Here is an 11532-nt window from a genome sequence, read left to right as displayed (position 1 = left end):
TGGATTTCCAACAATGACTTTCATCTTTTGGGGGCAGAGAGATGAATATATTACATATAGTTAAAAATGATGTCAGGTATGTATTCTACAGAATTCAGAAAACATTGATCAAGTGTGCGTCGTTATGTAATTCTCATGAAAACCACGTGCTGTGTACTGAATGGCGTGACTCATGGCGACTCGTGACATGGAAATTGCTTTATACCTTCTACCCTTGTTTTGACAAAGATCAGGGATTATGGGAAGGCCCTGGAGTGCGAAGATCCAGGGCACCTATCCTACGTTCTTCATGAGGGCAATTAGACCTGACTGCAGAATGCAGTGCTAGAGATCTGGGAGTGAGGAAAATATTGTTCCTTGTTTTGGGAACGCAGACATGCGGTCTTTCACCAGCCAGATGACATCAGACTGAGGATAATGTTGGTGGATTTGGATCCACCTAATCTGGGAACTGGAGATTCTCCATCACCACCATCACTTGTCATCTTAATCTGCTTTTTCTTAGTCATATAAATATTCATGCACACATTTCGTCCTTAAGCACTATTGTTTTTTTGGAAAGAGTGGAAAAAGAGCACACTTTTTGTATAACCTTCAGCTGAATCATTGTGTTTCGTAAATGCAAAATTTCTTTTTTGAGTAGCGCATTAATTTTTCCCCCATCTATAATTTCTATATTGTGCCCCCTGCACTGTGATTTTACCCCCCCCCCAGTGCATAGTATGTAATGTACTGCTTATTAATGTGAGCAATAGCTGACTCTATGAGATATTACTGTGTTTATATAAAGTACATAAAAAACATACCACTGCATAGAGAGGTCACGTACATCATGTCATCCCCTGCCCCTGATTCATGCTAAGCCTGATTCGAGTTAAATAACTGATTTTATTGTCCATCTCAGTGTCTTTAATCTTAGCAAGCCTGCATGTCACAGAGCAAACAGAAAGAGTGGAGAAGGACCTCTTGGTTTGCGTCAGTCCCGGAAAAAGTGGCTTTGAAGAGAGAGATCAAATCCGATCCACATCAGTACATACTCTAGACATTTCTAGTGATTTATTTTTTTTTTTAGCAGATGCAACACTATTTAGCAAATGTTTAATCTCGAATGATAATTTGCAATGCTGACATTCCTCCCAAACTATAACTAATATTTCACCACCATGATTACTGTAATATTGATTGCCATTTAAGGTCTTAAACAGCATTTTTTGTGTAAAATATTGATAAGTATTATTACCTTTATTTTTATCTCAGATTTCTCCACATACATGCACAACATTTTCTAGAGTTTACTCAGTAGGGTGCAGAAACCTGCAGTGAGCAGCAGTTTTGTGAGTAGAAATGCTTTGATGATGAGAGAAGTCAGAATTGAATGGTCAGACTTTTTCGAGCTGAAAGGACGGTTGCCATGTCTCAAAGAACCACTCTTAATAAATGGGCCAAGCAGAAAAGCACATAATAATGAACAACATGTCAAACCCTGAGGTTTTGTGGGCAAAGTGTACTATCATGGCTACACGTGGTTCAGACATTTTAAAAGTACCAAACCTTCAAATAATAATAAAAATAAAACTTGCAGAGTAAATGGAGAACAGACTGTCACATTTTGCAGTTGAGAGCTGCGTATCTTTCGCAGTTAAATTGGTAGACACTCAAAGCACCAAACTGATGCATTCTCGCTAAATTTGTTCTTTCTGAATGGAGATAAACTGCAGAGGGGATAAAACCAGTGTTTATCAGTTTCTTTTTTGTTATAACGCTAGTCACGGGCTGACACTGTTCAAAGTGCTACTTAGCACATTCAATAACAGAGGCTGTAATGTGGTAATGTAAAAGGATATTAACCATGATGCAAAAAGAAAACATAAGCTTTTTTTTTTTCAAGACATTATTTTCCGCTGTATTAATTTAATGGCTAAAGATTTGCATCATGCAGCTTCATGAATTACAATGAAGGGAAGCCAATGATGGCAAGATAATGCAAGTAATATAAGCAGAGGCTATTTGAGTAGCCGTTTTCTATCATAGGTCAATATGTTAGCTTGGTTTTTATGGTTTGGAAGAGCAAATAGGAGGGAATGCATGAAATAGACACTCCTGAACAATTATTAGGCAGAAATTTCTGTGCATGTAGAATACAGGTTAATAATGTCAGTACTCATGACTTTGCATCGCTGTGGTAACTGCTGTCCTCCAGCAAATTTGCATACCCATGATTTAAGCACTGCCAAATCATATTCAGCAATTCCTAGCAACTATAGATTGCACCCGCGTCCTACATCCTTCTCTCGTTCCCTTATGGTCAGTGGTAATTGCGTTCCGTCTGAAAGAGCATAAAGGGCACAGCCTCCTTAAAGCAAAGGACAAGTGCGTCCGCTGCGTCCGCTCACGGCCTGATAGTGATACGTGATAACAGAGAGTAGCCACGCACTTTCCGCTCGTTGGCAGCCTCAAAGCGCTGTTTGTGATTACTCACTCATGCACTAGCTCTCACCTGAGCTCAGCCCAAGGCTTCACATGCATCTGGGTCAATAAGGCGGGCACTTACAAGCTTTAAGAGCGGGAGTGTATTACTATTATTTCACAAACTCACACTCATTTCTGATATACTTACACTGCATGACCATTACTGTGTGCCCTGTGTTTTAGAAGTGATTTTTACAAAGGGATTTTGTGTGTGTCTGTGAAATAGATGAATGAATGGACATATGGTGGTGAGGATGGGTTCCCTTTTGAGTCTGGTTCCTCTTAAGGTTTCTTCCTCGAGTCATCTCAGGGAGGTTTTCCTTCCCATAGTCACCACTGGCATGCTCATTAGGAATAAAATAATAAGAAACGAACTTATCGAGCTTAATCGAGCTTCATCTCCGTAAACCTGCTTTGAAACAATATCCATTGTTTAAAGTGCTCCAGAAATGAAACTGAATTTAATTAAATATTATACTCAATCCAGAATTGCAAGCATCAGAAGCTAACTTGTGAAATTGTCTACATAACACAGATGTGAGCATGCAAGCTTTTAGGTGCACCTGGAGATGTTGCTAGATCGTTCCTGGCTTTTCTGTTTACACTGCTAAGCTTAGCTCTAGAAAAGCGTGTAATTGAAGCACAGAGCTGAGCGGAAAACAAGGCAGATTTACAAAGATTTGCTTGACACAGCAGTCTGTCCTCGCATTCCTCTCGCTTTTGCATAGTCAACAATGCCAATGCCAGTGCTGGATACTGCTACAGTGGCACCACGATCCAACTGGAAGCCTCTAAAACATTGTATTGTGTGACAAAACCTGTTTCTGCTGCTATGTCACAGTTAGTCAGTAAGGCATGAAGTGGCAGAGATTGAGCAACCCAGTTTTTACTCACTAAAACAGTATCACTGTGGACACTGGGAGAAGGAGACCACCAAGCATGTTCAAGTCCAGCTACTTGCATGAAGTGCACAAGGAAAAATACGAACACTCTGATGCATTCGAAGATCAAGGTGAAGCAGGGACTGAAACCTCTTCCAGCATGGTGCCTGATTTGGAGAGCCTACAGGAGCTGAACAGCCGTTTCGCCCGCTACATCAACAGGGCCCGTGTGCTGGAGCAGCGGAATGCGGTTTTCCGCAAGCAGCTGGAGACGCTGCAGCACATGGAAGAGGTAGCCGGACTCGAGGAGGTCATTGCTGAGCAGATCGGAACAAACCAAGAGCGCATTCGTGAACTTCAGGGTGAGCGCGTCAAACTGGAAAGAGAACTCAAGGATGCTGAGCGCATGCTGGAAGAATTCACTGACAGGTCTGGTCCAACACTTAGATATAGCCGTAGATGTTCAGGTCATCTTCTTTGATTTTATTCGATTTAAATGCTATATGTATATGAATATATAAATACAACTTTATATTAGGGGAAAAAAACGATTTCCTGGATAAATAATAAAAGTTGTATTTCATTTTATTTATTTGATCTGAACATCTGGAATAGATCTCACACCAAATTTGCATAACAAGATGAACATCTGAACATCTGTTGCATGCATAACCTCAGTATACACATCTGTCTACTGTACATATATAAATTCGTAATGTAGGCTAAAAAAAAGTGTTAAACATTTTGGTTTGTTCACAGATACAGAAATGAGTGTGAATACCAAGACCAACTTCGAGGGACTCTAGAGCAGCTCAATAAGGTACAAGAACAATGTCAAAATTATTATTTTATGTTCTGCGTAAACCTACCCAATTACCACTCCTTCCGACGGAAATTCGAGCTTATCTTCAGTACATTTAACCATGAAATAAAAGTAGGCATGACTAACAGGATTGAGAATTAGGGCTAACAGAACCCTCACAATGTTTTGCCGATAATAGGAATCTGCTTCATCTTCAAATAAAAGGCAATTGTCAAGCGTAACAGAGGGAAAAAATGTAAACGTTGCATGATTTACTCTCCCAGACACGGCTCTCTCTCACACACATACACTTTTCCATTCTTAGATCAACAGTTTTTTGTTCCTGAGATATAATACTTTCAAGGTTGTCTGATTCCTCATTTTCTTCTCCAAATTTGTAGGAAGCAGACTCTGCACTGCTGAGGAACCTGGAGTTTCAGATCGAATCTCAGTTCCTGCAGGACGACATAAACGCCACGAAGGAAAGACATAAAAAGGTAATGAGGGCAATGCTTTCCAGCTTGCTCACTTTTTCTATGAAGTTCTTTCACATAGATTTCTGGCAGCAAAAAGTCAAGGTGTCGAGTCAACTAGTGAGGTCAGTCATCAACCGATGAAGGTGGAACATCTGCAGTATTTCAACACACTCATGTAATGCTTGAGTTGTTATGGTTTTGAGTTTCAAAAGACAGATTTTAATTAACTGCTGATTCACACCCTTTACTTCATGTACTGCAATGCAACTGCATCACTAATGATTTATAGGAAGGCTGACCCTGGATGAATTAATAAATTTTTGAGCCGAATGAAATAAACATAGTGCCATGTCAGAGGTGAGAGTGTGACATGAGTGAAGGTCATGTGACATGCACAGGGCTGATGGGCAATGTAGTTCACGACCACCCAAAGACGCACATATCCATATATATAGAATCTATTGCTACCAAGACAAATACAAAGGCTTTAGCGTTGCTTTGAGTACAGGACAGTTAAAAGTTTTAGAAAGAATAAAGAGGAAACTTCCTGTTGTACTAAAAGATCTGTTGTACTAAATATAAGGCATGCAATGTCTGAAATGTCTTATAATTAAACTCTCATCACTGCACAGCATTCCATATTTGCATTGCATTTATTTCCTAATCACGGTCTATTGTAAAGAGTGACGTGAAGTGAGGTTTACAATAGCGCTGTTGTTTTTGAGGTGAGGATGGTCACTGAGAGGTGTGCTGAGTCAGCGTTTCTGTGGGGCAAACGACTAAACGGTCATGCGATATTCAAAAAAACAAATGAATAATCATAGCACAATAATCCAAAAACTAGATTCATTACTGTATATTATCTGAAAGTGTAATTATGTATAATTAACACAGCTTTAAATGAGAGATTTGGTCTGAATGATCTGAATTCTCTCATCTGAAGTACCAAAGTTTAACAGTGGTACCGATTTATTAACATTATGAGAAATGAAACAAAAAATCTATGGAAACTGTAAGATTCGATACTATTGGATAGCATAATGGCATAATGACACACACACATACATTAAATGGACGAAAGTATTGGGACACCTGACCTTTCAAGCCATATGTGGTTCTTCCCTAAACTGTTACCACAAAATTAGAGGCGCACAATCGTATATGTCTTTAGATAGAGTATCATTAACTTTACCCTTCATTTGAACTGAAGGACCCAAACCTCATCCAGCATGACAATGCACCTGTGTACAAAGCCAGCTCCATGAAGATCTGCTCAATCCAGGCCTTTTCACCTACATCATGTATGAATGAGCACAAATCTCCACAAGCACACTCCAAAATCTAGTGGAACATCTTCCCAAAATAGTGAAGGAACTAAGAAGTGAACTAAATGTGGAAAGCGATACTCAAAAAAGCACATGCCACACTTGTGACCAGGTGTCCGCAAACTTTTGGCAATATATAATGTATAATATAATGGCCAGTGAAATCTTCTCAAACATTTCTCCCCATCCTTTTTTTGTCCTCCACAGAACCTTAGTGAGATACAGACATACTTGAACATCCTCCACCAGATCAACCAGACTGTTGTCTTAATGCCCAGTGTGTCAGTCGGGCTCTCAGAGGTAAGGTGACTTTGTGGTGTGATAGTGCCACAGGGGGGAAATGAGAGGAATGTGTCACTGTTAGGCAGCATCAGAATCAGATGACTTGAAAGAGAGAAGGAGGGAGATGGAGAGAGAGAGAGAGAGAGAGAGATGCAAAGAAAGGCTCATTATATTTAGGGCAGACTCTCGGGTTTGTCACACTTAGTTCCTAATTATGATACAGTTCTTAAATGTAATTATGGAGTGCTTAATTAGTTAGCATGTGTAACACTGCTATATTGTAATTGAGAGGGGCAGAGTGATCATAAAGCATGCAGGGTTGCTGCCTCACTACTTCAGCATTTGCTTCTCCCAGTTTTAGGCTAGATCATTGGAAATCGTCATCTATGTAAAATTATTAGTTTTACCAATCGGACTGCTGTTCTTGTCTACCAGGAGTGGAACCTGATGTCGTTTTTTTGGTGCGCTGTAGGTTATAAGGCGCTTATCCTGAACAACTTCTTTATTTCATTCATACAACTGAGCATAATCACATAATGTTACGGGGCCTTACTTAGGGGCCCAAAAGGAGTAGCTTGGTGTGGCTGGGATTTGAACTCACAACCTTCAAATCTCCAACGTCTTTCCCAAAGTTGCAAGAAAAGTGTTTCTAATAAAAGTGTTATTCTCTCGCTCTGGGTCGTTCCTACAGGAACAGGAGAAGCTGATAAGTCAGAAGAGAGTTCCTGCATTGAAAACTCAGTTAGAGGAGTGTAAGAGTGCTCTCTGCCAGCTGCAGGCGCAGAAGCACAAGCTCCAAACCGAGGTAGGTCACCATAGAGACGGTGGAATGGCGGGATCTTTTATTAGTCTTGTTTCTGTCCTTGTATTGCACGTATGCAAGTCAGTGGAGATCATTTAGAAAAGTGCAGGAGTGAGAAATCAAACACTATGTCGAAGAGCTCCAGGAGTTTAGCCCTCATTTACTTTTTTTCAAATGAGCATCTCAACATTTATCATTTGTGGGCAAATCGATAAGCCTAACTCACAGCTCCAGTGTCCCAAGTCTGATCCTGAGTCCTTGTTATTGTCTGTGTGGATTTTCCTTCTATTGTGTTTTCAATAGATCATCAGAATATTAGTATTAAAATATAATCTAATAGAATATAAAACATTCTATAAAATAGCATTAATTGCAATGCCTCTTATATATACTGCATCTTTTCATTTCCCAGACTTCAGCACTGGAGCAGGGCATCAAAATCACTCAGGAGAGCTATGATGAAGAGATCCAACTGTACAACGAGCAAATCGAAACCCTCAGAAAGGGGATCGAGGAGGCTGAGCACTTGCTGGAGAAATACACCAGCGAGTGCAGACAGCTGGTCGTGTACCAAAGCTCCCTGGAGAACGAGCTGGAAAGATACAAGAGAATCATCGAGAATGAAGACAGCAGGTTGTATGATTGTGGAGATCCTGAAACCTTTACTAGATGCCTACTAAAATATTTCTCCATAAACCTGGGTTATGCCACGTAGCCACAGGGTGGCAGTACCATCTCAGGAACTCGACTAAACTCTTGTTTCTATGACGATCTTTAATAGTAAGAAGTCAAATCTATCTTAAATTTGGTGTCACACATAAAATCATGAAGGTTGTGTGTTTTTATTATTATTATTATTTAAATGTGCCTATTAAACTTTCTGGTGTGGACCAATTACAGTGTAGACTAAACCTTTTTTAAGTGTTTTAAAACAATAAAAGTGGATTATATAGTTTCTATTGATATTCATGACAGCATTGTGTTTCACACAGACATTTGGAAACAGGTATCCCTGATGCTCTGCCTTGTTGTGATTTGCCTTGTCTCACTCTCTTTCACAGATTGAATTCAGCTATAATTGGAACCCCCATTAGTCTGTTCACCAGCAATTACAGATCACAGTCTCACAGCTCCACCATGACCAGCCGAGGGAAAGGTGACGGAGGAGGAGGGTGATGAAGAGGGAGGAAAGGGAGGGAGGGGGTGCACCGGGGTCCATTTGTGCTATTTTAATCTAAAATCTATACTTAAATGTATAGGGTTTAACATATATCTGGCAAAGAGGTACAGATTGGGCTGGTTTATAGTTTTTAATCACTGGGCCAACCAAAATTGGGCTCTCCAAATTTGGCAACACTGCCACTGGCTGCAATGAGCCTTTTAATTCTGGATAATTGAATAATATCTTTTATAAATCATCTAAGAGTGGTGCATTTACTGTGCATCATATAATGAAATTAAGTCTCAAAACAGCAGCACATATATGTCTAAATATATAAAATACATAATATTCTTTGCCTCCTGCTTCTATTTAGGATATATGAGAGTTTAGAATGGAACTCAATACATTTTCGGGGCATAACAAGAACATATCTATTATTTATGTGTACCTTAAAAAAAGTTATGATTACACCAGAACTATGTGCAGAGGTAGAAATAATCTTAATGTATTAGTCTAATTACAGAGAAAAATAAAAGCAAGTATTTGATGTATATGAGGCGTATTGCAGGTCCGTGTATCGGGTTCTGGCCACTGGGTTCTGCTCTTTCCTTTCCTGATATTGCATACAAGTCGGTTATCACGCTTTCCTTACCATGTCCTTCTGTCTAAGGTGCTTTGGGAGGAAGTTGGATCGGTGCAAGGCATCTGCTAAAAGTGATGCATGATGCTGACCTTTCCAACAAACTCCTCTGGCACAACACTGTGCAAGTGTGAATCGTTTGACTAATTGCCGTGTGCTCCAAACAACACTCGAGTGATTCATTTAACGCAATTGTGTGTTTTAAGTGGAGGAAAATAAGGGTTTTAGGTGTGATAAGTCTTTGTGTGTGTGTGTGTGTGTGTGTGTGTGGGGGGGGTTCTCTGGTGTTCGCATACTGACTATTAGCTTGATTTTAGCCTCAGCAATTAGCTTGCTTATCATTAAATAATTATGTCATTTTCTGTCAAATGTACCGATGTTCTGGAAATGAGGGCCGTAATAAAGCAGACAAGTGAAATGGGATCATGTTCGTAGGCATAATGTGCTGTTTGGGGTTTAACAGATGCCTAAAATATATATTTTTCCATTTTTTCCTACGTGTGTGTTCATTTAAATACTAGATTGTCTTTTCTTGCAGTTTGAGCTCCTTGACTGTTTTTACTCTTCTCTTTTTGCGTTTTTGCTTCTTGCAATGTTTTTGTCATTATGACAGTGATCCTGATTGACCCTTACTTTCAGATATCACTCAAGCCTTCCAGGACATTGCCAGTGTCAAACCTCGTCAGAAGAACCAGGCCAAGAAGGTGATCCAGAAGAAGGATCTTACTTCCAAAGACATGACAGATGATAGTGTGCAAGAGGAAAAAGAGAAAGATGCATTTGACCCAGTTGAATTTGAAGCTGAGGTGAAACAAGCTGCCCTCTCGAGGGCTGCGGCTCGTAACGACATGCCCGACGGTGCCCAGATCAGCAAGGCATTCGACACCCTCTGCAACATTGTGCGCAACCGCATGAGACGGTTCAGGCAGCCTGAACCTGTCACCGATTTCTACACTAAAGGCCGCTACGTCCTAGTGACAGGTGAATCCAGCTACCTGGACCCCTGCTTCTACACCACAACGCCCTCTGCTGGCCACATCGTCGTCACCATTTGTGACAGCGACATCTCCCCTTTGGATCCCTGTGTGCACAAATATCCCTCTCCTCCACCTAGTCCCTCCCCTGCCACCCCTAGCTTTCCAGTAATTCCTCCCAGTCCTCCTGATGACAACCACAGCGGAAAGAAAGACGACGAGGCAAGTAGCAAGGAAGATAATAACGACCCCAAAGATCCACAGCAGGGCAAGGAAAAGAGAAAAAAAAGTGGCCAACATGGATCCAAGACCTCAAGCTCCAGCATAACTCCTGATTCCATAAGCTATGAGAAGGTGGAAGTTGTGGAGTCGGTGGAGAAGCTTTCACCTGACCTCAGAGTGAAGGAGTATGAGGAAACCTCCATGGTGGTGGAGACTATGATTGAAAAGAAGAGCAAGAAGAGGCATCTGGACAGGGCTCAGTAAAAGGTTTTTGGTGCTGCTTTTTATTCTTAAAACAGTGGTTTACCTTCGCCATGAGTTTTTGATCTACAGCTAAAAATCCAAGAAATCACTGAATTCAGCGAGTTGCTCTGATTTGTATATTTGAAAGAAATTAGTAGCTAACGGTTGCACATTCTGCAGTGTACAAGTTAATGAATAAATAATCAACATGCTTTAATAAAGTGTTGCATGTATTGTTTGAGTATGGATTTCAGGTCACGGCTATTGCAGCATACTTCATGTAAAAGAATAATAAAGTATGTATGTATCAAATAAGTATGGATTCAGATGGTGTCAAGCCTCTCTGTCTCTCTCTCTGCACTGTGAACTGAACGTGTTTGTCAAAGTGAGACAGCTGGAGGTGACGTTCATCCATTTTACATGAAGGTGGCCCAGTGGAGTACAGATATGACCTCTGCATAATCTACTTTCTGAGGACAGTAGATACACCAAGCACCAATCAAAACAAGTTTAAAACAGAGCGTGCGCTCGATCCTGATTGGTGACTCGCCACGTGTTTGACCAGTTACGTTTTTATCCTCATTAATAAAAATTAATTTTTATTTCACAAAATGTATTTGAGTAAAAAGTAAAATATTTGACTTTGAAATGTAGTGAAGTTGCAGTAAATTTCTCCCCGAATGGAAAAGAACAGATACGTGAAAAAGCTACTTAAATACATTAACGAGCTACATTTACTTCCTTACTGTTCAACACTGGTCTCCTTAGATAGGAGAACAACAGTGCAAATCAATACGTGGAGGTCACAGCAAATCAATACATAGTTCACCTTTATCCTATGATGAAACACACTCTGACCTCTGAGGCATGATTTAACATTTCGAGATGGAAATTATACAGTAAGAAAGAAAGAAAGAAAGAAAGAAAGAAAGAAAGAAAGAAAGGTGCCTTAAATTTGTCACATTCACTTTTTTACAGCTCAGTGAAATTCTTTCTTTGCGTATCCCAGAGATGTTAGGAAGCTGGGGACAAAGCGTAAAGGCAGCCCTGATACAGCACCAGTGGATAACAAAGGGTTAAGGGCCTTGCTCAAGGGCCCCTAGAGTGGCAGCCTTGCAATACCGAGACTTGAACCCCCCAGACCTTCATATATGATGATATATAAAATCATATATGACGGCCTTTGCATTGGTCAGTTATCGAACCCGTATGGGAGATTATGGAGCGGAATATTAGACTGTCCACCACCATCAT

At 40.4% G+C, this 11532-nt stretch overlaps 2 protein-coding genes across 2 annotated transcripts in view; one reads left to right on the top strand and one right to left on the bottom strand.

Annotated features, from left to right (window-relative positions):
* The first annotated feature begins 3408 nt into the window (after positions 1-3408).
* Positions 3409-10433, top strand: LOC124403251 (filensin). The gene is made up of 8 exons (XM_046876912.1): positions 3409-3779; positions 4110-4170; positions 4554-4649; positions 6161-6253; positions 6927-7040; positions 7450-7670; positions 8099-8193; positions 9479-10433. The coding sequence occupies exons 1-8, from the start codon at positions 3409-3411 to the stop codon at positions 10297-10299; spliced, it is 1872 nt and encodes a 623-aa protein (XP_046732868.1). The 3' UTR covers positions 10300-10433.
* pcsk2 (proprotein convertase subtilisin/kexin type 2) overlaps positions 6342-11532 on the bottom strand; it is a 35568-nt gene continuing 30377 nt past the window's right edge. The window contains exon 13 of the transcript XR_006928867.1: positions 6342-6386. The gene's annotated coding sequence lies outside the window, so the exon portion shown is untranslated. The remainder of the gene's footprint in view (positions 6387-11532) is intronic.

The sequence above is a fragment of the Silurus meridionalis genome, chromosome 2, assembly GCF_014805685.1.
Source record: "Silurus meridionalis isolate SWU-2019-XX chromosome 2, ASM1480568v1, whole genome shotgun sequence".
Classification (NCBI taxonomy): domain Eukaryota; kingdom Metazoa; phylum Chordata; class Actinopteri; order Siluriformes; family Siluridae; genus Silurus; species Silurus meridionalis.
The sequence above is the reverse complement of the archived record's forward strand: the minus strand, read 5'-3'. Positions and strand labels throughout refer to the sequence as shown.

Bases quoted from the DNA above. Each gene is read 5' to 3' on its own strand.
- LOC124403251 (XM_046876912.1), top strand. From the start codon at position 3,409: ATGTTCAAGTCCAGCTACTTGCATGAAGTGCACAAGGAAAAATACGAA. The intron at 4,650-6,160 runs GTAATGAGGGCA...TGTCCTCCACAG, and splicing joins CGAAGGAAAGACATAAAAAG to AACCTTAGTGAGATACAGAC. The intron at 8,194-9,478 runs GTGACGGAGGAG...CCTTACTTTCAG, and splicing joins CATGACCAGCCGAGGGAAAG to ATATCACTCAAGCCTTCCAG.